This window comes from Struthio camelus, chromosome 5 (assembly GCF_040807025.1).
Source record: "Struthio camelus isolate bStrCam1 chromosome 5, bStrCam1.hap1, whole genome shotgun sequence".
Lineage (NCBI taxonomy): Eukaryota > Metazoa > Chordata > Aves > Struthioniformes > Struthionidae > Struthio > Struthio camelus.
The window spans coordinates 27210422-27238284 of NC_090946.1; the positions used below are offsets into that span (position 1 = coordinate 27210422).

Consider the following 27863-nt stretch of genomic DNA (forward strand, 5'->3'; position numbering starts at 1 on the left):
AACTTTTCTTCACATTTATATTTCATTATTTATTAAGTTTAAATCAATGTTACTATAAATTAAATGATTATAAAGTCTCTTAACCAGGGGTTAAATATTCAAAACTACAGAAGTCATTTCAGAGTCCAATGATTTTTCAAGGCAACTATAGTCCCTAAATGTCATAGTCACTTTTCAAAATGAGATTTAGGTGATTTTAGAAACTACACATTCTTATTTCATGTTTTAAGAAATTTCAGCTTGGCAAAATGTATTCTGTCAACTATTGTGAAGTGAACATCATGATCTCAACCCACAAATGTGAAGCTGATCTACTGCTTTACTGCAAAAACATACAAGACAGAAATTTTAATTCTAGCTTCAGCAGAAGGTCTGTAATCTAAAGTATTCATAGCTACTCATGCTTCCTGTAAGTGTCAGTTGAGCCTAATGCAGGATATCATTGCAAAGCTCTTGTTGTTGCTCCTTGCACTGTAATCTCTTCTCTCCTGAAGATAAAAAGAGTGCCTCTTGCAAACTCACACTGACAGACACTAAAGTAAAAGCTTACTCAAATATTCAAGGACCTTTTTGTAGAAACCATAGTATTTCATATAAATACAGAAAAAAATAGGAGGCCATTTTAGTCTACTCTGCCCTCACATAATTGTAAACACCATTGAGGAGCAACTGCAGCAAACTCTGTATTTTAGTTGTAATTTTAGAATTGTTCTTATGAATAAACATTTTCTATTCCCTCTTACTACATATGCAGTGCTTTTACCAAACAGTTTTGTATGCTAACTTAGTTTAAAAAGAATTGAGATTATTTTTGTCAGGAAATAATTTCTCTTCTCTCTTATTTGATGCCACAGTATTTTCTATATGAGGATTAACCTTTTAAAATGTGTCTCTGCACTGGTAGAGAAGGAGCCTGAAAATCTTTTTCTCCCTGCTAAGTATTCTTTTCTTATCTTGTGGAGAAGAAATGGATGTTTAAGGCTTTCAAAAATAAATAAGAAAATTTCATAAAGGACATGGCTCACCTGAGAATAATGGGACTTTCTGTGGAGCCAGCCAAAGAAATGTTTCAAGTAATGGCTGTATCTGCACCTGCAATCTGCAAATGGTAAAGGGCATGGCTGTATTCCTGGGTTCTCCCCAGAGTCCCATGCTAAGCTGCAGGCCCTGGGTCTGTGTGCGTGTGCAGAAAGAAAGATACTTTCCTAACCAGTAAGAGGTAACTTTCTGATAGAGACAAAACGGCGAGAAAGTTTTCTCATGTCAGCCAGTCAGGATAAACTGCACTCCCCATCGCATTTCACTGCTGACTGATCTGCTAATTCATGTGAAGACTCCAGACTGTCCTGACTTCAGCAGGGTTTTATCCCAGGTTACCTGAATCAGGGAAGAACTCGCTCTCTTTTTTTCTAGTGAAACTATTCTCTCTCTTATAGTCCTTTCTTGCTGTATGTGGTCCAAGCCCAAACTGCACTCATCGCTGAAAACAGTGGCGCTTGAGGGCCAATTACTGTGTAATACAGGCCTTTGTGTGGGCTCGCTGCCCGCCACCAGCTCAGGTTGTGTTTGGACCTTGCAGCCCTGCTCTGCTGATGTTGGCCATTTCAGCTGCATCACACATCCTTGACTGTAAAATAGACATACCCTGAGGGGAAAGAGCACTAGTGATGGCTGGGGATTGTTCATGTCCAGCTTGCCCTGTGGCTTCATTCCTCTTTTTTTTCCTGTACCCCCTAAGTTTTGTAACAAAACACCTAGCTCAAGTTATCTTGCTCCATGTTAAATCTTGGTGAAACAAAGCACACGCAACCTTTATCTTCTGTGGGCCCGATTTTAAATATACTATAAAACTATTTGGTAAGCTACAAATGCAGAGTCTCCACAAACAAGTTAGTTAACTGTGATAGCAATCTTTGGTTTAGAAAACAACAACAAAATCAAAGGAAAACTGCACACATCTTTTTTTTTTTTTTAAGCAATAGAAAAATGATTTCTGAAATCTGTACAGTGAAGCTATTTGGAGTAATCTGTGCCCAGTACAGGATTAGCAGAGATTGCTGCCCCCTGTTGCAAGAAGAGAACCAGAATTGCTTGTAAGGCAGCACAACTCAGTGCTGGCCTTTACTGTGGTAGTTCAGTGAAAAAACGGCCAGTAACAGATAACTCACATAAGTTCACAGGATGGTTTGGCTAATGCTGCTGAGATGAAAGGAGACCACTTTATGCAATCTGTGATTCTTATCAGTAGTTGTAACCAGATCAGCTTTGTCCCATACTGTTTTATGCACTCATGTGAGATGGTTGATGCTTTTGCAAGCTTGTATGTTAAGTGGATAAAGTAGATTTTAACCCCTCCGCCCTGTTTATATAATCTGTTTATTGCATGGGATTTTGCAAACAGAAATACACAACATTTACGCCCATCCCAGACCCCTTTTGCCTGAATTTGGATGTTTGTGAAATGCACAAAGTGTGAGGCAAAGAAGAGAAGAAGATGGCTGGGTGAGCTCATACCACTCCAATGTGTCTGAGTTGGAGAGTACAAGGTGTGTAGACAGCATGGAAGAGCCCTGGCCCAGAGCTGAAGCCGCTTTAAAGTATTGCATCTATTTGAGGGTAAAAAAAAAAAAAGGAAAACAAAAAAAGGAAAAAAAAGAATATGCAAGTCTAAAAGAAACATGAGTCACCGGGCATTGCTCTGAGCTAATGAAAGCATTCCATCAGCATTCCTGCGGCATCAGAAGCACGGCCTGAAATTCCACTTAAGTATTGTAGAAAATCAAGAGAGCAGATTAAACCGTAAAAAGGTGATGGCATTTCTTGTTAAAGTTGTATATGCTGTGCTTGGGGTTCATTTTTAGTGAAGAGTATATTTGTTGGAATGTTAGAAAAATACTGAATACTTTGGGCCTCTAAAACCTTTATTTTGACAGTAGTGGGAAACTTTTAGTCTAGTTCAGCAGACTTCATGCTGAACTCTGTTGCTTCTACCACATTCCCTTACACTCACCACTTCCAAAGAACTTTGGCCAAAACTCGTTGAACTTGCTGGAAGGGCTCTCCTTGACTTGATGTCAAGCTCTAAAAAGTCACTGATAGTTTTTCACAGTGTCTAACAGTATGTCTGCACTGCACACAAAGGTGTGATTGAAGCTTGTGTGAATGCCAGAGTTAGTTCCAAACTAGTTCATTCAAGAACCGATAGTCTAGCCGTGGCAACACGGTGTGTTCAGTATCGGCCTTTCTTTAGGAAGGAACTGTTGCTACATGTTCTACGTCATCTGAAAAGGCTGTTGTTAAACACCAGCTGAGGGAGAAGTAGGAAAACACTGAGCACTGAAGTGAACAGGAACTGAGGGCACTCCCACACCCGTCAGGCCAGCCCAGGGTGCCGTTCCTCCTGACTGGAGCTCTGCCTAGCTCCTCACAACCCTGCAAAAAGAAAATAAATAGCAGTGTCTCAGGCAAGCGGTGTACCCGGTTAATAACAGGGTGTTTTGTTAACAGGTGAAAAGCCTTTCAGTTGCCGGTGGCCCAGCTGTCAAAAAAAATTTGCCAGGTCTGATGAATTAGTTCGTCATCACAACATGCACCAGAGGAACATGACTAAACTGCAGTTGGCCCTTTAGACAGTTCAAACAAGTGAATAAACCAGATGGGACATTATGAGCTACTGCAAACTTTTTCAGCCATCTTCGATCACCTCTGTCAGAAAGCTGCGGCTGTCTTCACAACCCATTTGACACAAGTTAACTAAACCGTAGGATTCTGCTCAGCCTTGTCTTCCATTCGGACTTACAAAATTTCCTAGTCAATAAGTTCAAGATATTTTTATTTATAACTTTGTTAAAAAGTGAGCAAGATTGCCACAGTTTCAATATTACTATCGCTGACACCTTTGATGTCTGCTTCGATGTCAGTTTTCTGCTTTAATTTTTACTTGAACTTTTCTAGGTACATATTACTGTACCTTTTTCAGTCCTGCAGTGGGTAGGGCACCTGTCCCTATTCAAGATAAGCTTTATGCTTGCTGCATTTGTGCATGTGCTGAAGTTTCTAAATGCTAGTGTAGCTATCTTCCCAACTGAACAGTCATCTGAGATACTTTTAGTAAACTTTGTACTTGTACTGCCAAGGGGCAAGCTTCTAAAGTTGGAAGTTCTGCTTTTGAATTTCACAAATCAAACTTTTTTAAAGAACATATTCCTAGAGCAGCTAAAGCTAGATGAACCAGTACCTCTCTGTACAGAAAATAAGAATCTTACCATTAAGTTAACTTGTTTTTTAAATAATAACATAATTGATCCCCAACAACTGATTTGTTTGTCAAATAACTCTCTCTCTCTCTCTCTTGCTCTCTCTCTTTTAAATGTATTGGTTTAAATTTATTCCATCATGAGACATATAGATCTCCTTTACACAAAATTAATTTTGATCATTGTAGACATTTGGGATTTGTTTACAATGTAAAGCCACACTGGTTATGTGGCTAGCAAGCTGTATAAACTTAAAACTGAACTTTTAATGGGGCTGGTCCAGGATCTCCATTAACAGATTACTCTTAAGATAAGTAACTTAAAAAGACTCTGTCAAGTATATGTGAAAAAGACATTATTAGTGTAAGGAAATATATTGTTTCAGGGTTTTGGGAGGAGGGGTTTATTATTTACTTTTAATTGCTTGAAATTGTGTGTATATATATATATCTGATAATGTATTGCTCTTAGACATCTAAAATTAGAAAGCGTATAAATATTAGATGCATCACTGTTCTGATGTCGTTGCTGTTACAAACTATTGATAACACTAAGAATGTAACCTGCATTTTTCACTGAGCTTTCAATTAAAGCCCATTCAAAGAGAAACAAATGAGAGTCCAACAGATGTCTTGTTTCATGTCTGGTATTAAATTTCAAATGCCCTGTCCAATAGTATCCATTTTTTTTTTTGTATATAAAGGTACCACCAGCACTGATGACCACTAGTTAACCTGTCCAGGTCTTGACCACAATTTATCCATCTCACTTGGGAATACTGGCAACAGAAAACAGTGTCAAGTTTCATATTGTGCTATAAAACAGTTGCTTCAATCGTTCATCTTCTTACAAAAGTATTCCTTTTCTTTAGACCTGTAAGATTTGTATAAAACTTTATAGCATAGTAAAATCCAGTTTAAAAATAGAAGTATTGGCCTTCTGTAGAACTGTGCTGAAATTATTCGCATAGATAACTTTTTAGATTAGGATGTCATAAAGTGACTTTTAAGTAAAAGTTAACTTAGAGTTGGGGTGGCTTAAATCAGTTCAGCAGGTTGAAAAAGACAGTCTTTCTTAGATGATGAAGTGTGAAAATGAAGATAAAAAAAAATATTGCTTCTTTGTCATACTGCCTACTTTTCTCTAGAAGTAAGTGCAGCCTGCCTTAGTGCCCTTTGACCTTGCAAAATATTTGTATCTTTTTAGCAAAAATCTTTAATGTATCTTGCCAAGCTTTTTTCTCTAATGTACACAACGGAGCTTTATGATGGGTTGAGCTTTCTCTCTTAAAGTGCAGCTGCATCATCAAGAAAACTCAACAGTTAATTCTTCAAGTCCTCTTTTTCGCATGGGTATTGCATCACGGTTAATTACTGTTGGGGTACTGTGACTCATTTGTATCAGTCAACTTTATCTTTGGCTGCCAAAAGACAGCATCTCTCTGGAGAAACTCTTAACAAGTGTGGCAAACATCAAATATTTGGAGTGAATGGTGTATATAAAACTGCACAGAATTAAAAAATATAGCAGCTCCTCCTACTTGCTTGAAAGTTCAGCCTTAACAACAGTGTCCTCCAATTTACCCAGCAGCGTCCTACAACTACAAAATAATCTGTTTCTCAGTCTGCATCCAAAATAGAGAACTGCCAGAAGTGTTTATACTACAAGCCAAAAAAAACCCAACCCTCCTGTTGTGCCTGCATTAGTCACGCATAAATAAAACCATCTCTTTTGAAATATAACCACAACTACATCACACCATGGCCCAGACTTCCAGTGACCTATATATAACTAAGTCCATGGTTTTGCTGCTTAGTGATTTGCATGCCAAATAATAATGGTAGATGGCTATAAAAATGAAGCATGGGTTGATAAGTGATAGAGTATCTGTCCTTTTGTTTTTGCTGTCACCACTTTTTCAATGAAAGTTTGTCTTGGTACTCTAATGTTTGATGATCATTACATCCCCCAGCAGTCTGAGTGCAGTGAAGACAATGCTAAATGTTTAATAAATTTTAAAAATTTTTATTCCTTGGCCTTTTTACAGTCTTTGTCATGAGAGGCATTTTATGTCTTTCCCTTTCATTTCCTTGTTTTCAAGATTCTATCAGCAAGGTAAGCTACCTTTATTTAAGTGCTTTACTACTTGAATTTCTCAGAAGCAGCCCCCGGACACTGGTTCTTGCAGCGTGCAATTCCTCATTTTGAGGCAGGCAGAAACTGCTCAGTGGGCTTGGTTTCTGTGAACTTGACCTCCATATGAAAGATGAGGGAGCTGCACTCTATTATATCTTACAAATATCCTTAGCTCTCTGGAAAATGTTCAATATCACAATTAATTGAGCGAATCTTGTATGCCTCTGCCTTGTGTTCTTAAATTGAAAATAGTGGCTGGTCTTATTTCAGTTGATAGTTGATCTCTTACTGGAACTGATTTACTGTTCCTGTTCTGTAGCTTCCATAGCCCCCCAGAATGGAGAATGCTAATTATATAGAGAACACCTGTACTTCTTGTCACTCTACGATGTACAATATGTGTTGGGTAGGAAAGGGAACTTGTTAACTCCTCTCTCTGATGATGCCAGCTGAGATTCAAGGGGTTCACTTGCACCATTTTTTTCAAGGTAAGTGAATTCAGCTACATGTCCCTTCAACTTTATCAAAACAAGACTTAAAATGCCTAAATTATAGCCACATGATCATATTTTCGGGACATGTTGTACTTTTTAAGGCTACAAACTCTACTGAGTGAACAGCAGGTACAAAGAAGTTATCTTGCTCCAATTAGGGAACCGTTCTGAAAGCAATCCATCCTCTGTATGTAGGTGGTTATATCTGTAAGGGAATGGGGGGACTTGCAAAGAAGTAGCTCTTTGTTCCTCTTTCTATGATGGGTTAGGCAAGTTGTTCATTTTAGAAGCCACTCCAACCAGGCCTATCTGTTTCAGGATATCAGTAGGATTCATTTCATTGCTCCACCAACCAACCTTAAAGCAACTGAGAACACTTCCTGAAGATACAGGTAGGTGCTTTAAACCAGTGTTTCTTCCTCTCTCCCCTTCCCCAAATAGGCACTGAGAAAACTCTGTCACGTGCAGTGTCTTCCAAACATCAGTGTGACCTGACAGGAAATCCAATATGGTAACCAAGCTGCTCTCAGCACCTTGTCCAAAAGCCCGACAAGGCTTTAAGAGTGGATTGAGGGGCTCTGAGAAGTGTCTGCAGCCCCTAGCAGCAGGTAGGTACAAAAAGATAACTCTTTGGCAGAGGTATCTTGGCAGAGAACATTGCCAGAGAACTACACAGTCCTGCTTGAGCCCTATTTGTACCTTCCCCCTGGGGGCGAGTATGGGCAGGGAGAATCACTCAGCTTTTGACTTGGGCAATACTTCCTTGCTTGGGGAAAATTCCCCTCCCCCGCAGTTAACAAAAAAGTAATTAAAGGCAGTGTATGCAGTTCAAAACGGCACTGATGGATGAAAGTGCAGCTGCAATATTTGTGAAGATCCAATAAAAGATTCATTAGAATCCTTTTAGTTATGGGAAGTCCTGATAACACAAAGGAGCCTAATGAAACTGAAGACCTGGTCACAAGAGTGATTAGTTTGAAAAAAAAAAAAAAAACTAAACCCAAATCCCACCCCCACTGACACGTTCTAAAAATTAGACAATTAAGAGTAAAACCAGGAATGTAGCCAGAACTATTCCACCTCAAATAATAAACACAAGGATAAGTTGCCAAGTGAGGTCAAAGAAGCAAATGGTAAAGTGAGTTTAAGAGACAGCTAGACACTTTTATGGGGAGAGAAGGGATTGAAGGATACAGTGACAAAACTGGGGGTAGAGTTGAGATAAACTCAGTGGACGGGCACGGTGGACCAATAGCCTCAGAGAGTGCTGCTGAGCCCAAGCTCCTCAGTAGAGGAGCAGAGGAACTATTGGTGTTCGGGGGGAGACTTACCAGGGCTGTCAGCAAGGTCACGTGAGGGATGAGGGGAAGCTGTTGGATCGACTTGAAATGAAGATCAGCCTGACAGACAGAAATGTGTGTGCTATCAGATGTACTGGCTGTAACTCCTGCCCTTGGTTTCACTAGTGAGATGCTCTGGCACACTTGCTAAAAAGCAGGTTTCCAGAGAACTTGTACACAGGCAGCTTTGTCTTTGCAAGTTACCAGTACAAAGCACATAAAGAGATACCAAAAGAAAAAAAGAAGCATTTTTACTGTTTTTTCATGAAAGACTACCTGTAATATAGGACAGAACAGAGTTGGCTGGAATATGACTCAAATGGGACAAAGACAAAAAATACAAAAGTTATGTTCCACTATGCTTGTGCAAAGCTTTGCATACTTCCACATTGACATCATAGCCGTGCTGATTCCTATAAAATACATGGTGAACTTCCACAGCTTCAAATAGCAGCATAATGAAGCCCAGTTTTAAGTGCCGGTTTAGCCGCTTCTGTGGTGATGGGTGGATGTAGCTCCATCAGCACAGTCATGTTCTTACATGATGGGGGTGAGGGAACCAGGATCAGCAGGGCCACAGGAAATAATCCAGAGCATCAAATAAATAAAATACAGTTCCCTATATAGACTGCTATCCAAACAGAAATGCCACCTTCTACTGCTAAAAAAGGTTAGCTTTGAGACCTCAAGGGGCTCCGCGCAGCAAGGGTGGTCTGTAACACAGTATTTCTCCTAGAAGCCACAAGTGACATGGATCTTGTGCCAGGCACTGTAGGAACAGTGAGCAGCAGGCAGACTCTACCACGAAGAGGGTGAAAACCACAGATGAGACTTTTAAAGACAAGTGTTTAAAGGCACTGTGAATCTTGAATAAGAAAATAACTGTCCTAGGCAGGGCTTTTCTGTTCTTGATGACTAAATGCCTATCCCACAGGCATAAATATAATTTATCAGCATCACTGCTTTTTATGTGGTACAGGCTACTCATGTTCTGATGAACTCTTGCACAGCCAAGATCTCAATCTTTAAAGATTGGCTGACTGGTAATAGAAAGGCCTTACTAATATCACTGGTTGCTCATCCTGGCTTAAATGGCTAAATAAATCTAATATAAAACCAGTTGCCCTTCCCCACCATCAAAAAAGGCCATTTGGTGCAAGGGGATTATAAAAACACACAGGTCTGAAACCTTTTAGTACAGAGGTGCAGGAGAGAAAAAGAACTGTATTTATTTTATTCTCAGGTTAAAAAAACCTCATTGCCCTGAAAAAAATCTTGCCCCCAAAGCTTCTTGGGAAATTGCACGTGCATGTGCTCTACTAGTACAATAATCATGTCTGCTTAAATATTGCTGAGGCTTTTACGTTAAATTACAGGCCTAACTGCACAGTAAAGGTACATTGTAAAGGCAAATAAAGAGGTTTTTATTCACTGTATAGTAAGTTATTCACTGTCCAGCCCAACAAAAAACTGAATTTAGACTGGGAATTTTTTTTCATTTTCAGCCACTAGATGGCTCAGCCTAGATGGTTGGCTCTGTTTGGGCAGCTACGGCCCTGGGAATGCGATGTGGCCAAGCTGCCAAGTGGCTCACACTCCTGCAGGAATTTCCTAACTTGCAACACAAAGTTACAGTGCATACAAAGGAGCCGTCAGAGTTGAAGACTATCATATAATACTACTCAAAATGCATTTCAGGAGCCTAAGCTCAGTATTGTACTGTTACTGTTACTACAGCATTTATCCAAGTGGATCTGGGTGATTATTGAGAATTACTGCGTTTTAAAAATGTGGTTGTTATTTCTCTCTGGTATTGTCTGAGGTCTTCTTCAAAGGCCAGGATCCCACTGGCCTTGAGGTTGCCTAGAATGATGGTTCTTGCTCTGAGGAGAGAGTCTCTGCAAATCACCCACTGCTCAGTATCTCAAAAAAGTGGAGATTTGTGTTTCTATTACCACAGGGAGGAATTAATACAGAATAGAGAGGCAAAGAAAGGAAAGGTTGCATGGCAGCATGTTTTGAATTGCCTGAGATGGACAGTGCCCTGATGAAAGTCCACTGGACCGCTTGAAAAGTGAATCTTGAATCAGCTTTTGTAGTGTTGTGGAATGAGCAAAACCTTGTGGTGAATGAGCTGCTTTCTCACCCTGCTGAGCTGCCGGCTGTGGCTGGCCGCAGGCAAGTAGCGAGACTGCCTTTAGGAAGACAGTCTGGGGAGGATGAACTGCAGCTCACAATACTGAAGGTCATCATGCAGGACAGACAGCCTAACGACAGTCTAATATTTCTAAGCTGTGTAAATTCCTAGTGTCTGCTTCAGGCAGAATCCAAACACTTGTGTCAATTCTGTACCATGCCCCAGACTGCCAAAAAACATTAATATAAGCATATTTATCTGGGCTGCAGTGTGTTACAAGAATTCATTAGGACAATATGTGATATGGTGCTGAAACAGAAGGCTGGGTTTCTCTGGCCAGAGATGAGGAAGTCTAGTCCCTGCTGAACTTTTACTACTGATAAAGACAATGTCTGCTGGCAGCATTCATTTTTTACTAGGCCATCTGCATCTAGTCAAGGATAACTTGACTTTCTGAAAAAGCCATTCATCAGAATCAACCCTGTACAACTTTCTCTTGATGAGTAAAGCAACACAAAAAAAGACCGAGATGGTTAATAAACTTCTTTGGGAGCAAAAGGTCAATGCTGGTGTAAACAAAGCAGTGTCATAGTACTATACAGAAGCATTGAAGTTTCCTGTGTGTTTATATGGCTGATACCCCATTTCTTTTTATCAGTGTTTGTTATCATTTATTTTGCTCTGCTCTAGCTGATCTATAAATCTTTATAACAGTGTTCTTTATTTTCTTAATTTTGTCATCTCTCTTATCTGCTTTTATCACCTGTTTGTGTCCAGTGCGTTTGCTACTCTCAGCTGCTTGATGGCTGCCCACGATTACAGTTTTGTTAACCCTTTAGTTCTCATCCAGCTCACACAGGTCTAATAGCTGTCTTTCAAAGTCTCCTTTTCTTCTAAAGCCAAATCAACCACTGAGGACATTGCCATTGTATTCCTAACAAATCATGATTTATTAAAGGGGAAAAAAAATGAATGAATGCACTGATGGGGAAATATTCCGGCCTCAAGTGGTAGAGCCTTGCTTTTAACTACACAACACACAGAGAACAGGCAGAAACTGTGTATCTTCTTTCACTTCAGGCCTTTGCCAGTGTACTGCAGATCCAAATTGGAGAGCTCTAGACTTGCGCCCTGTGGGCAGGTAGTAGGTTGCTCTTCTGGCCCTCCCGGCCTTTGGGCTTAATGGCTGAGCACGTTTTGAACACAGCCACAAGAAGGTGGGCCGAGGTCCCCAGGCTTCCCTCACATCAATCAATGATCATCCAGCCAAACATTTTATTATCAGCTGGGGCTAAATTAAAGCCAGTGAACTAACAGGAGAATATGCCACATCCACAACGACAAACCTGAAGCAGCTGACACCTTGGATTTAGTTGGAGTCAGCCAAGCTCTATTTAAAGATACAACATTTAAAACTTCTTATATAAAGATAGGTGCCATTTGCTTAGGAAAAAAAAAATCCCTAAACAAATACCATTTCAGAGAGAGCCACAGTTCGCCACTAAAGAACATCAACTAAAAAAGAAAGTGAATTTTTCTTAATGAAGAGCCTCTATGGTTCAACTTTTTGCTTTGAAGTGGTATAATTACATTACAAACAGCTACTTATAAAAGGCTAGGTATCCAAAAGCACATAAAAAAAATTGGATGGACCTAAACCAGATTGGGGGGGTCAGCAAAAAGGACACTGCATTTTGTAAGTTTCTCTCTTGAGGTGTTTTGTTTAATAGAGACTTACAGAATGTAATTTCTAACTGCTCCAGAGTATTTATTGCAACTGGGTACTATAGAGAACCAAGAAACACTAGAATAAAGACTCTGAATTTCCCAATTAACTATATGAATTTTGAGATGTCTGTTGAACATTTAATCTCCCTTGTTAGTATGAGCTTCTGCTAAATCTGCAGTTTTAAACCCTTACTCAGATAAAAGGAAGGAGTCCTGTGTTCCTGAGGTAATAGCATTAAGACTTCTACCTGACCAAAAATAGCTGGATTCAGCTGAAAAAAACCTGATTATTCAAAATTCAGTACACCGATCATTCCAAATTAGTATATAGTTAGAGGATGTTCTGTCACATTGATATCAAGACCATGGGAAAGACCACGTACCCTGACTGTTTAGATTCTGTAAATCATGTAGTTAGCTGGATTCCAGCAGCTTTTATATGTGTTTCTGTATTTATCACTATACAATTTCAATACTACTTCCATAGAACAGAATTTCAGACAACAGAGAAACCCAGGGCAGTCTGGCAGTCTTTTTTTTTTTTTTTTCCCACTTCTCTACCTGGAATGAATGTTCAATGTAAGAAGATCAGGCTGAGCTAAAATTGAGACTCAGATGACATACTGGCTCAAAAATCGAACTCATTTGAGGAGCAGTGCAGTGAGTAGTCATGAAATGTATAACACTGTTTTTAGTTGGGGGAAATTTTTTTAATTGTATGTTGTTTACCTTGGCCGTTTGCTGGAAATAGCTGACTACATTCCTGGCTCTTTTTGCAGAGACCCATCTTTAAAAAGCAGGGTCATTTTTGTACATGTTAAATATTTTTGTTCAGATTTTGTGTACTAAACGCAGAAAAAATAAAAACTAACCCAGCTGGATTTTTCAACTTTATTTTTAAATCTAAGATTGCTGTGATTTTAATTTTTAAGTTTTTGTCTTTGATATCAGCACATTTAAAATTCTGACCTTTTCTGAAAACATTAATAACCGTCATGAAAACATTTTTGGCTTCTAGTGGAAACCTTGTATTTCTGTACACTGTGCAGATTTCTTGCGCTGACTAGCATGACATTTAATTTGTGTTAATCAGCCATAGGCAAGGGCAAAAATGAAACAATTGTGACCCATGAGAACAGAATTTTAAGAGTATTTACAAAATCATGCTTCTAAGCAGCATGGAAAAGCAATGACTAGTGTAGGGCATTTTCTGTCTGATTCCTGAAGAAACTGGCTGCAAAATGCCAGGCTCTGATTATATTTTCATGGACATAACTGGTTGGTTCTCTGTGAAAAATCTTGGCAATTCACATGTAGTATAAGATTCAGGTAAGGCTACTACAAGCCTACTCTTCCCCAAGAGCTTCCCTGACTGATTTCTCCCTGCTCATATCTGATTTTACTAGAAAACTTCTGAGGGCTTCATGAAAAGAAGCAGTCCTTTAGCAGTACAGGTAACATGCATGGAAACACAATAGCTGTCTGCATCTACCTTCCAGCTGCCCTGGGAGCGCAAGCTGCAGCAATGCTGCCATGTGCAGCGTGTTCCCCTCTTGGCATAAAGGCAGCATGGGCAGCCTTACCAAGAGAGACCGACTATCTGGGTGGAAAGTTAAAATACGCTAGGATGAATTGGCCTGTGGCCAATCCCACGTACCAGAGAAGGTCGGGAGTTTCGACGCTCTTGGTGTGGAGGCCAAGACGATGGTGCCTTCTCCATGAGGTCAGGAAGGACATCATTCCTCCGGCGCTGCAGGCCCAAGCAGATCCCACATGTGTGTTTCAGGCATCTCATCACCCTCATCCAGCCAGGTTGGCACAAGAATTCAGGCTGCGTTCCTTGAGCAAGAGGCCCTTTAGCTGTGATTTGACAAAGAATGTAGGATGTAATACTGAGGGAGAATTTACTATAAAAAAAAAATTAAAACATTGTCATTTTAGCAGGTGTATGTGGCCCAGACCATAACAATCACTGCAGTTAGCTGCACTGAATAAAGCCCAGGGAGAAAGAATTTGTGGATTTCCTATCTGATATCTCTGAAGCAATGTTTTAACAAAAGCTAGATTAAATGATACCAAACTTGTTGTTTTACCAGCAGGATTTTCCTAAATATTCAGAGGAATGATTGGCAGGTACAGGAAATCATGCATTTGGCTTTAAGATACCGGAAGCTTTGAATAATAAATGTTGGATTGCATTTTGCATTTTCCATTTCTTGTCTCTTTCCCTTTTCAAACTTTCCTCCCTGACTATGAGGATAGACATGTACTTTAATGACCTGGAGAAAATTGAAATTCTTGTGTAATCTTGTGCAATCTGAAGGCTGGCGCTAAAAGAGAAACACCAAGTATTAGGAGATTTGCAATAAAACAAAAAGATTAGTAACTGGTTGGATTGTACACTGATGGGGCAAGACAAGGTAGTTAAATTAAAGGGAGGAGGGTGACTCACCCTATTTTTATCAGTATAAGTTGCTCATTCTTTGCTGGGCTTTTATACATATTTGCATGGGACTGCTGCTTCCAGCCCCTTCGCTGGTGGCTGAGGGGACGATCGATGTCCTTGCTGCCACCTCTGTTGTGCTCACACAGCCCCAGCACGGGGCACCCCTCTGATGCAGTGGGCGCGTAGGCCCCTTCCAGCTTCCCGGAGGTGGGACGACGAAGAGCGACGAGGGACCCGGCCACCCCCGCACGCTGCCAGGTATGGCAGTTGTTGTGACCCTCGACTAAACTCCCCGTCATGTGCTGTAGCCTGTAGCCGGATACAGATTAAGCACTTCAGAGATTCTGTAAAATCTATGTACTCATTTTTGAGGGCATAATTTGGGCTTATATGAGACACGGAAATCAGAGTATGAGGCCTCCTCGTGTGAGATGCATTGTGGAAATACTGCCTGTATGAAATGGCTGAGACTCTTTCAAGCCCTGTCTGCTAAAAAAACACAAGGTGGCTGATTTAGACTTGAAATTTTACATCATATCCCAGTGCTAAATCCCACCAATATTTATATTGTAGGTAAAAATACCTGTCTGACTAAAGTGTTCCTTGACCACTTCTTCAACCGTACTTTTTTTTTTTTCTGTACCCTCCCCTATCTAAAGTATGCACCAGTCACAAACAGTCTGTAACGAGTGTTGGATAAAGAGTGCTTAAGGATGCAGACTGTAATTATGCGCAGCCAAAATTATATATATCTTTACTTGCACCTGAGTTCTGTGAACACTTAATACAGCTAAACATTATGATGATTCTTTATTGCATGTGCTATTGTGTTCGGTGCTATACAGTGTAAGAGGAAAAATATCACTGCTATCTTACTAAAACTAATTTCCTCCATAGCATTAATTAATCTTATTTTCTTGTGTGGAGTTAATGTGTTGCTATTAAATTAATATTTAAAAGTGGGTTCCAACTCTGCCAACATTGCTATATAAATCTATTGCTAACTTAATTAAGGATGTGAAAATAACTGATTTTTCAGTTGGGTAGGAAAACTTAGAGGTGTTTCTCCAAGATTTCAAATTCATTCATTTATTTTTTTGTGGCAATAAAATGCTGAAAACTGCTATTCAATTTGAACAAAATGTTCCTTCCAAACCCAAAACTGAATGTTTTGTTTCAGTATCTTGTGAGAAAAGCAAAGGGACTGAACAGTACAGAGCTGCTAAAAAAAAGAAGTCTTGTACTCAGAGCTACGGAGTGAGAGCGTTCAGGCTGCCGAAAATGCAAGTTCAGTTTTGTCCTTTGTCTGGAGTAATTCCAGAAACTCATTTTCATAACAGGCAAGTATAACGCAGAGATTTCTGTAAAGCAAGCAAATCACATTTTAATCTAAAGACATAGCAATGTTTCTGGTTGCATTTGGTCAATTACTACCAACTACAGCCACAGCAGACAAAATTTGTTTACTGAGTGCATGTGCACTGAATCTGTCAGGTAACAGGACTGCACTCACTCGGGGTATCAGTAGTGAATTATACCTTAAATCATTTAGTTTTCATTAGTTTAGTTTTCAGGGGGGAAAAAAAGCAAAAATAGCTACTCTTAATAGTTTTAGTCTTTCTAGTCTCTGCTGAGTTCTTCACAGATGGTTGTCAGCTTTATGAAAACTCCATAACTGAAGACTATAAAAATGGCCAGAATCTAAATCCATCTGAATCTGTAGTTAAGAAACTATCTTAATGTTCAAAATATGAAGGGTGTAAAATTTTCAGCCATGAAACTGTAGGGCTTCACATTTCAGAGATCTACTCTCTCTTTCCTACAATGAACTAACAAAAATACATTTGGTAAAACATGGATATATGATAAAACGGGAAAAACCTCTGCTAAAGAAAACTTTGGATAGGGTCACTAACTTGAGGGACGTGCTTATCTCCTTTATTTGTTTCCATTATGTAACAAGAATTATAAAATAGCATTCCAGTACCCCATTGCACCCTAATTTTTTTCAAAACAGAGCTCAGAGTAACACGTGTATATGTCAGTTTTTTGTAGGAATTGTATTTTTCTTGTGTAGGAAATATGCCACTTAATATTATAAGAATATCTTCATAAAAACATAACTAGGTAATGATCGCAAATGATATATTCCTTTATAGACTAAAAAAATCATGGGAGCAAGCATTTTCTGTAAATGACATCTCTGACTGTACTTTGCCCTGGTAATTTATCAAGGCTCACAGTCATCATTATTTCAAAAGATTAATTCCGTTTAAATAGTCAATTGAGCAGAACAAGACATTAGTGGGATAGTTAGTTATATGTCACAATATACTAGATAAAGGATTATGCCCCACTTAAGAATTAATAACATTCTAAACCTCTACATAAACTACTTTTTTTATCAATAAACATTTCTCTGACAGAGGGCCAGATGCACTCACAGGTCTTAATTGTTCAATCCAGTGACTAATCCCCACTTGATCAAGATTTTACTGACTTAGCAGCTGTCTGGAGAGTGACAAATTTATGATTCAATGGCAATTTCATCTTAAATGTGAAACTGCACGATCATTTGTGGGAATTAGCTACCTGATAAGATAACGTGGGTGGAAGAAGTGCACAGAATTCTGTGCAGCAGAACCGGAGCGTTGTAGAATTCTTCAGGGTGCGTTGGAAAGACACAAATGGCCATTAAGGGATTAGCCCATCACTGATTGAGTGGCTGCACCGAGTTGAGGTTCACTAAATCACTGGAGTGGTAGGTCATTACCCTTGGATACAGGAGACAGTTGAATCTGTGTCCAAACGCATGAGCAGTAAATTGGAGCGAATGGAGTGTGCCAAAAATGAAAAATAAAAAATGCTGAACCCTTGTTCTTCAAGTGTTCAAATTTCCAGGTCATACCCCAAGTTTTTTCTTTCTTGGCATAAAAAATATTTCTTCACTGCCTTTAGTATCAGCATATTCTTGTCTCTCTAATCTGCTTCTAGTGTATTGCTTCCCCTCAATGCTATCAAATTTGTGCTTAGTTAACAAATGTTGAAACTTAGATAACATTTTAAAACTGATTACAGAAGCGAAGTTAGGAGTTTCCCCTCTCCAGTTTTGATGGGTTGTCCATACACAGTTAGTATTAAATATGTATTTAAAATAAGTATTTTTTTCACTTGTGGTTTTGAAACAATGACATTTTGCTAAGTCACTTTAACCTAATCATTATTTTATGTGCTATTGAACTGAATCAATAGGTTTCTGTAATAGTTTTGCTTCTTTTGAAGGGTTCTGACAAAAATAATACCTTTATTAAAAATAAATACAAATTCAATGGCTTTCTCTTAGGAGAGAAATCATAAAATGCTGCAGGAATAACACAACATTCCTGCCTTCCTGGAACATGTGTTAAAGCAGCTGATGAGTAAAATTAACCACTGAGCAATTCTACTTCAGGGCTCTGTAACAATATGTCTAAAGACTATTTGGCAATTCAAAATAATAGCTTAAATATGTCAAATTTGGGAATTTCTGCTGCGCTGGCTATGGCCTTTGGCCAGCCTGAATAAGCCTGAGATCCCCTGGGGCTACTTCTCTGTGAGTTGAACTTAATGATCTCTTTTCCCAAGGTACAGATGCATCTAATGTCATTCAATTTATCTCAGTCTAGAGGGACACATTACATGAGAGGGACTGGTTTCCTGAAACAGTGCATTTCACTAGAAATCTGTGAGCTACTAGATTAGAAAATTCACCTTTAGAGAAATCTGGTTAATTTTAATCATTTATGAGCAATTTTCACTTCCTAGCACAGAAATAAAACACGCAGTGCTAAACAGAGGTGGAGCTAGAGGCCAAAGTTAAATATGGAAGTCACCTAGAACTACTTATTTTTAACATAATTATTCTTCACTGAAACTAACACAGAAAGGAAGGTAGCTGTATTCAGCAAGAAGGGTCCTCATCCAAGTAAGCTTACATACCCTCAGAGGAATGACTTGTTTTGCCCAACACTCAGCAGGTGATAGCGGGGATGTTGCGTTACTTCCTAGCGCTTTTGATCTCTACCCATCCCAGTGTGCTGCAAATCTAAATGTTGAAAAACTGAGACCTGCTGAAATGCTTTGGTCTTTGGGAGTATGCAAGCACTCTTTCTGAAATAGAAAACAGGTGAAATGACAACCAGTCTAACTCTCACTGGCTTTAGTGGGTGTAGGAACAAGATAAAGCAGGGGCTAGCACAAGTTTTGGGGAAATAAGATACCAAGAAAAACTAACTATGCAAAAAACAGAGGAAATGACTATTTTCCAGGTCTGAATTTAATTCCTGTGACAAGCCCGAAGGTTTAAATTAGTTGAAAAGCTTTATCCACATTTTAAGTATTGAAAGCCTTGGCCAGCTTTACTTGTTAAGATTCAACCAATCACAAGATTTGGAAAAGTAGATGGTGAGTAGGACAGGGAGAACAAACCGAGAGGAAGAAAGTGCAAGAAGATAATCAATCTGCCAAATTAGACAGAGCAAAGGAACAGGAAGAAAAACAGGAAATAACCTAATAAAATATACTGGAAAATAAATAACTTCCAGTGCCCCAACAATTTCCTCTGACAAAAAGTATTGGCAAGATAAAGTAAATTATAGCCAAATTTCTGGCTAGCTTTGGAAAGAAAGCTATTTAGAGACCACATATGGCATTTTTTCCTCCTAAAATACACATAACTGTATCAGGCTTGAGTATGAAAGTCCCACAGGTGAAGATGAAAGCACAAGTATGACCGAAACAATGTAAGCTGAAATAAAAAACGGGATGTTTAATAAAGGTGACCTTCTCAAGGTGCGGCCATAGAGATTTCTACCCATTTTGATTAGTTCTGTGCCAGGCATTGCTCTCACCGGGAATTTAGGTACCCTGAAGGAAGGTGGGTAACACCTCTATGCTATGGGATCTGTATTTCTGGCGATCTCCTGGGCAGTCGGACACAGAGGCTCATTGGCACTAGAGCAGAGAAGCAGATCTGCTAGTGTGCGTCATGAAATTACTGGCTACTGAGCTCCAGCCCCAAGGGTGGGCTTTGAAAGATGGCATCTAGCTAGGAAGGATGCCATAGCGCCAGCTGCTCAGTGCCACCAAGTTCTTACAGCAGCTTTCCCAGCAGTTACCTATACCTTTCTGAGAGCAGCAGTCCTCCTCCATTTGAAGGAAGTTTGGCAAATAAGCAATGAATCTATTTTGGAGTTAAATCCTCGCTCTGCAGTATTTACAGCTTTCGCACTCTGCAGAGTGTGATTTTAAAGAGGCTCAGAGCTTGCTTCAGATTATCACAGTAAAGTAAATATTGTAACATTAGATACTTGCCAAAACCAACAGAAATATAATTAACTTGAGTAACTCCTTATTGAGCAACTGCATACATGATTTACTTTTTTACTGTGTTTAAACTGATCTTCCATGGAAGTAGAAAGCATATTCAGTTCAGTTCAGTCACATGAAAGTCAAACTGTCTATTTTAAAAGAATTAGTAATTCATATAAAGGATTCCACAGATGAATGAAAATACAGCTTTAATGGTGTGATTTATTCACATCTGTTTCATCCTATATATAAATACTATGAGATACATAAGAAAACAAATGAATCACTATTAAAGTGAAACCAGACTACTGAGTGCACTTTATAGAATCACAATCTTAAAAAATACATGTGCATTTTTTAGTTTCAAATTAATCATTATTTTAAGTGGAATAAGATGAGTATCTTTCCTAGTTCTAAAAAGCATGAAAACTGCTTTTTTGTTTGCATCGTTTCCAGTTTTAGAAAGACAAAATGAACCAGGGCGTACCATGCTACGATTTCACCCGTTGACACAAACGAAAAGGATTGAACAGACATAATACATCTGGTTTACGATTTTAATTGCCTTTGTGACCCAGTTCATACCAAATCCTCTCAAAGCAGAGTCTCTTTGTATGCATCATGGAGCTAAATCTCTATCTGAGATAGGTTACTTAAAAAAACATGTTAAAAAGTAACAATATTTCTTGCTCACATAAATCTTTAGGACTTGCAGGTGACCTGAGAAAGTGAGAAGTGGAGAGTTCAGTTGTCTGGTGAATGGGTATGTTAAACTTTCCAAATAAAAGCTACTCCTAAAGCACCAGATTCTTTTAGCAATTAATCACTATACTGTTGTTTATTAGGAAGACACGCCTGGAATTTTTTAGTAACTCAGGTAACCTTTCACAGTTTGATGGATACAAAAGATAATTGTGTCTACAGTGATTTAATGAGGCCCTCTGATGTAATATAGTAGACTGTGACTACTGAGTTGGTGTCTCTGGCCTGGGAATGGGGAAGGCATATTCGAGGCAGGGCATGCATACAGAAACATGCTGTTATAAAAACAGTCTATTGCTCATCAGTTATAAGAAATATTTTCTGTGTCATGGAGCAAGCCAGAACAGACTGCTGTGATAAAGGCCCCTAAGTTCACTGATAGACTAGAAATCCTGTGGCAATGTCGAGGGGCTTCAAAATTGGAGATTTTTTTTCGAATTAAGTAAGAAATGAACAAGGTGGTCAGTACAATATCCCTTGGAGACACAATACTGTGACCTACATGAAGTCTGAGTATTTGCACTTCTTAAAGGTTTTGACAACTGTGATACTGAAAAGTTTGTTCATGTACTCCAAAACCCTCAAACACTTGAGTTGAAGCCTACAACCACAAGCATGATACTCAGGGCCCTGCTGGTGCTGAGGGCCAGCCAGCAGAGGGCAAAGAGTGCTTATTTTCCTGCCATCCCTTTCCCTATTACCCAGGTATCTGATAAGTAAAATATTTCCAACCTCTCATTTTTGTTATTTAATGCTTATATTGAGCATTCAGCAATCTTAGGAATTTGAATCCATCCACAGAGTAATAAAACATCCTGCCCTAAAACCTGTGCACTGGCTGAATCACTGCATATGCTGTAGAGCTGGTACCAGAGGATGATGATGCTGATGACGGTTATTTCTGTAATACTATACAGGCCTCTAAAGTTTAAACAAGGTCGTCTTTGCTCATAACAGTCCTCTCTATGGGCCAGGCATTAGGTCTCTCCCTCACACAAAGCACAGCCAGAATTTAACTGTGCACTGTATCCAGCAGTGCTGGTTTCCTAACAACATTGTCACTTGCTACTGTTGACGCTATTAGAACATCGCAAGTAATTTAATGAATTATTATCATCTCTTTGAAGCAGGAAGTGGTCTCTTCTAAATTTGTTCTTAACTCCCAGTTTCCTAGTTTGTATGTAATGTCTGTAATTACTAATTTTCTTAACTGTTCAAGTACAGTCTGACTTTGAGAAATGGTCATGTAAAAAATACTTGTTCCAGTAACCTGTTTCTTCAGTTGTATCCAGCAACTTTGTTTCTAAATAACACAGTTCCTTGATTTTTTATTCCTGGGAACAATTAACCCTGGGAAGACTGGATACAATTCCTTCTTGGGCTGTATAACAAGAAGGATTTAGTAGGTTCGAGCTGTATGATCTATTAGAAGACGACACTCCCATTCAGAAAACAGCTGAATATGTGTGTAGCCTACACACTACTTAAAAATGATGGATTTGCTGAAGTGCATTCCTGCATTACAGCCTCAGAGGCTGAAATGAAGGTGGTGAGCTCTTACAGATGTACCTGAACAATTATTATCAGTGATGATGTGAAAAGCACGAAAAGCCCCTCTTGTAAATCTTAGCATCCAAATGAGCTCGGAAAGCTGTCACTAAGGAAAGAAAAGGTCCTTGTCTGGAAACCGAGCTCTTTCTGACACAGAACAAGCAGCAGTCAGGTCAGCGTAAGAATCTGCAGTGCTTGTTTGTATGCCCAAATCACCTGTAGTCACTAGGAAATCTGAACACTTCCATTTTAAATAGCCAGATGGAGGCACCTTGAAAATACGCTGTTTTCTTAAAGTACTCATCTGTCTTCTGAAAAATCATAACTCTTTCAAAGTACACCGTATTGCATAACCAAAATCATGATCAGCTTTTGGAGAAATCAGCTCCTACAGAGGGAACATATTTTAGATGATTTACATGTGCTCTGAATTGCCTTTACCTTAACAACATTTTGATTGGTAGTTTCTTTAGAAAATAAAATTTTTCTAAATATTTAGGATGTATATTAAATATCCTGTGAAGATCCAAGATTCACGAGATCTTCACATTGCTAGGGAAGCCAGGAAGTGGGACACACATCAAAGTATTGGTACGGTAGAGAGAATAAGAAGCATTAAACCCACTGGGGTTTTGGAATTCTGCAGATTCCTTAGCTTCTCGGCTTCTACAAAACATCTATCCCAAAGTGCAACGGCACTGTCTGCCAACACCTTCCCAGCTTTGTCATTCTGAAGCTTCCCTAAAGCCAAGAACACCAGTTCCAGAGCTCAGTAGGTTAACAGGAATGAGTCTAAAATAAAAACAAGCTGAAAAAATAAGCTGATGTGAGAGAAAAATTGACCAAAACAGTGTGTCACAACCCAAAAAGGAAAATGAAACCTTAAATACAATATAAGATATATCCTACTAAATGCTGAATGATAGAATAACAGCTGCTGTCCATTTTGTGGGAAATAAAGGAGAATTTGGAGTTAAGGATCTTCGACTCCCCCCCTGGCAGCTCCAAATTTTTCAGGAATTTCTGGCACGATTGGCTGATACTCCAGCATTGGTAGTTACTTTCATTACAAAAAAATCAAATTAATTTCTTCACTCTTTTATTTTTCTTGTCTCATCTAGATATTTCACACATATATTAATGCTAAAGTAAGATTCTGATTTCAAATAAACATGAATATATCCTGCAAGATGTTCACCTTCCACTAAAGTCACTCGTTTCCTAGAAGTCTTGGGGACTTCCCAGGTTTTGCGGCATTCTTGTGTGACAAAAGTCGTAGTAAGTGAGAAGGTGGCCTCAGGATCTACTGTTACAGTCTTTCACATAAGCAACAATACATGCTGAAGATGCAGAGGTACTTCTAAGAAATGCTCATTACATTAATAGCTATAACCTATACAAGCTCTAAGCCTAAAAACATCTAAGCTCACATGTGTCAAAGTATCACACTGCAGAAGATCTCACTGACTGCATCCATGCCTGTGCTGATTTTAGGCCAGGGGATGTTAACATCCAGGGGGAGGTTCTGCACCATATAGATAAAGAAAAATGAGTCAGTCCTCACCATACTCTGGTAAGTTAAGCAAGAATGGCATTAGATTTTCTGTTTTACAGAGGAAGAAAGATAATCTAAATAGACAGTTTGAGCAAGAAAAACTTTCTTTACATGTGAGCAATGCAAGTGTTACAGTAGTTGCGAACTTGGCAACAACAGATGAACTATTTGTATACAGGTCACCTTCAGTGTCTTCTCAACTTACTGTTATGTGACAGAATGGTTTATATCTTAATTCATTAAAATTATTTCTTACTGTAAAACAAATGATAATGAGTAGCTCTTTAAACTAATGTTTTATTTCCAGTGAGTCAAAGTTTTGGCATTAGTTTCATGGAAAAAACATTAATCTTCACAATTGAAATGGAGAGCTGTTGACTAAATACGAGCTTAGAAAATTCATTTTCGAAACTATTCACAGATCTTTCTCATCAAATTTTAAGCACATTATATCTTGTTATCAACTATTAAGGACCAATAATTTTCTTTTCTATTAATGTTTATGGTGTCATTTTAAACATTCACATTCAGAACCAAGAAGAAAGGCATGTTTTAATATCTACTAACATGTCTGTATGCGAATAAGTAACTGTCACATGTATAAGCAACAAACATTTGTTAGTTGTGTTTAACCTTTGGTTAACTAATAATACTGTGAGTTGTAGTTCACGGGAGGAAGATATGTTTGTTCCCAGCTGTGTAATGCAGACAAGCCTTGAGGGCTGTTGTGAAGTTCTTTGAATTATTTTTTCTCCTCTGTCCTGCTGGGAAATGTACAGAAATTGATACAAGACCCTGCTATCATTCATGTGGCAGCAGACTAGCAATGACTGCTAGAATGTCCGGGACATGCTTTATGTTTAGTGCTGACAATCTAAGCAAGACAAATATGATTTATGGGACAATAGCTCAGATGGGGAATGAATGGAGATGTCTTGGTGAAAATATCAACATAAATAGGTTATGTGAAGGAAGTAGGTTTTAACGAAGGATCTAAAGGAGATTTGGCATGTGGCAGATGGGAAGTTATTCAAAGTATAAGAAGCAACATGGAAAAAGAAGTGAAGCTGAGAGTGGGAGAAAATACAAAAGAAACAGTTAGATAAGAGGGACACCGGAAAGTCTGCTGGTCCTTTCCACATCTAACTAACCAAACACATGTTCATAGCCTCAAAAGGTGGCTAATGAACGGGACACAGCCTAACATTTCAGAAAATGCCAACAAGTCTTTCGAACCTGGACATTTTTCCTTAATAAACCGATAGTTCACAGTTTGAAAAACTCAGAAATTATTATATTTATCATCATAGCACTTGTATGCAAGTTACTGTCCTCGTTCTGAAGATCTTATTGTCTTCTTGGCCAAAGAGTAAGCAAAGGGAAATATTATCAACAGATTTTTATTACAGTAGAAGAAGGAGGCCTGCCAAGATCAAACGATTTACCTAATAACATGACGGAAGCCAAAATCATGGTAAATCTAAATCAATAAGCAAAACTGCAGCGTTTCTGTATGGCTACAAATTGCAGGACCAGTTTACTTACAGCTAAAGATTGTTCATATTCACTCCCGTCAGCGTACATCCAGTATGTACTTTACAGGAGTCCCAGCTCACTTTTGAAGGTGAAATGTATAGTTGCAGACTGCTCCATTGCCACATCTATAAGATATATAATACAGTTTCACAAATTTTTCCACTACCCCAGCAACTTTCTTTCCTTAGCTTAAAAATCCCATACAGTTTTGCCTGTCTCTTCCTAACTAATATTGTTCCTGATCTGTTTTCTCTCCTGTGGTTTGCCAGTGATATAAGTTGTGTCAAAGCCTTTGTTTGCTTTTTCTCCGGTTACTTTTGCAGGTTGTGCCATGGTGATCAGAAACTGTGGAGCCTTTTTCTGGAGTTGACCCGTGTCCAGTCCACTCCCTTTCCAAGCTCTCCTTCTCCAAGGATATTTGCAAGAAACCTATAAACTAAGGATAATTATTTGGCCAAGATGTAGACATGGGTAGAAATGATATGTATTTAATGAATAAAGGAAAGAAAAAATAACCTCATTTGTATATAAAAGATTAGTTACACAGTTACCGGTCCTTTTTAAGACTGCTTTTTCCTTTTTTTTTTTTTTTTTTGGGGGGGGGAGAGCCAAAACTAAATGATAAAGAACATCAGAGAATGAATGACTTTAATGCCCACATAGATAAAATCAGAGATGGAAACATAAAAAATACACAAGAATTTGTGCAGAAGTCCAGAATAGAGGCTGACACGATCCCCAGAAGCCTAAGTGTGTGTATGCCAGGATTTACATCCCACAGCAGCACATGTCCTATACAGTAAGCTCTGTGGTTCAAATAGTTTACCCCGTTACTTAAATAACTCAGTATGGAATCTTCTGTTTTGGGGTGAGTGTAGCCATAAAATCTTTTTCGGCAGTATTCTGCGAATGAACTTTAATCCATATCTTATCTTCTGCTTGAAAATGAACATCCTTTCTATTCTTATCATGTTTCTGCTTTTTCAGAATTTTTGAGTGTTAGCCATATTCCTCTTGGCAGTTACATGAAGTTGTTCCTGCTGGGCTGTTTTGTTGTTACTGAGTTACCTTTGAAATTCTTCCCTTTTTATGACCGCACTCCAGAGGCCCTTTTAATAACCTGCTCGGGGTTAATGCTTCCATGAAAGCCCTGCTCGCTCTGATACACTCCCTGGCTTCTCTTTAGATTGTGCAAGTCTTTCACTGCGATACAACATAGTTTACAGAGAAGAAAAATCCAGATAATTTTGTGGCACAGATCTGCTGCCTCATACTGTCAGCTCACCTGGCCTGGATCAGGTGCCAGCATGGTGGCTTTCCACCATCTTTCCAGAGAGAACAGATAAAGTAAGTGTCTTTTTTCTTTCTAGGTACACCAGGGATACACCGTTTTACGAACCGGAGCCATTAACTTGTCTGTCTTGCTGTGTAATACACTACGTACTGGGAAAGAGTTGTGCGTAAGGGGGCACTGGCTTTGGAATACACTCCTTTCATTTACCTATCGGTCCACCGTTACTGAAGATTAATGGATTTAGCACAAATTACCTTCAAAAATAAAAGGCCGCTCCTTCCGATTACAGCGTTTCCTGACCTAACGCCTAACGCACGGCCTAAAACATGGCCGTTTCCCTTCCCGCCCGCGCTCGGCCGTTACCCCAACCGCCCCTCGGCGGCGGCCTCGCGCCCCACTCCCGCCGCCGCCCGCGCCCGCAGCGCCGGGCGGCGGCTGCCCTGCCCCTTCGCCACGGAAACGTCGAGAAACAACCTGCGCGCCAGGGAGAAGCGGCGACACCCGGCTGCGCTGCCCGGCGCTGCGCCCTGAGAGGGGAAAATGGCGGCTGGGCGACGACGCGAGGCGAGGCGCGGCGCGGCGCGGCGCCCCGGGTGGTGGGGTGCGCGGCGGCGGCGGCCGGCTGGGGCCTCGGCCACCGCGCCGAGGAGGGCAAAGGTTTAGCAGCCCCATGGCGATCCCATCTGAGAGCGGCCCCGGCCCCGCCTCGCCGCCCCCCTCTGTCCCCCCCCCCCCCCCGGCCGCTGCCCGGCGCTGGCGGGGGGCGTCCTCGGGGAAAGGTGTTTTGTTTCTGTTGGACCCCAAACACACAGAATCGTTAGAAGAAAAAATAGAGTGAATTCCAACAGAAATGCCTTAAAAAAAAAAAAGAAAAGCTGGATAGATTTCCGTGCTTACTGGTGGAAAGAGCATTTCTTGGCAAGCTGGGCCCTGTCAAGGCTTTACTTCGAACTTCCAGCAGATGCTGGGGTTAAAAACGCTTAAATCTTTCTCTTAACTGGACTGTGCAGCAAGTAAAATGAGAAAAGGGACGATGTGAATTCAAATGAGAAAAGTTTTTTTCCAGATGAAAATCTTCATATAGCCCACAGAAGTAAAGAATAAGGTTTACATTCACTTTATTCTGAAAGGGCTGTAATTCATTGGCCTATCTGTAATGTTTTTTGGAGCGTTTCCACTAAAAATATGCTCTTCTTAATTAAACTAAATGGTTGATTTACTGGACCTGCAGTTAGATTCTGCTACACTGAAGGTTTTCTTGCGTTTTTTTAAAATGATG

General features: G+C 39.6%; 1 protein-coding gene and 1 long non-coding RNA gene across 3 annotated transcripts in view; one reads left to right on the plus strand and one right to left on the minus strand.

Moving 5' to 3' along the window:
* WT1 (WT1 transcription factor) overlaps positions 1 to 4869 on the plus strand; it is a 41659-nt gene extending 36790 nt beyond the window's left edge. For both annotated transcript variants that reach the window (XM_068945261.1, XM_068945262.1), the window contains one exon: positions 3508 to 4869. In XM_068945261.1, coding sequence (XP_068801362.1) covers positions 3508 to 3629 — 122 coding nt within the window. In that variant the 3' untranslated portion in view covers positions 3630 to 4869. The remainder of the gene's footprint in view (positions 1 to 3507) is intronic.
* On the minus strand, positions 2 to 25370 carry LOC138067449 (uncharacterized). Its single transcript, XR_011141414.1, has 3 exons — positions 25300 to 25370; positions 13749 to 13951; positions 2 to 3432 (listed from the first exon to the last, which is right to left on the minus strand). It is a non-coding gene; the product is annotated as an uncharacterized lncRNA (long non-coding RNA).
* Between the last annotated feature and the right edge of the window lie 2493 nt (positions 25371 to 27863).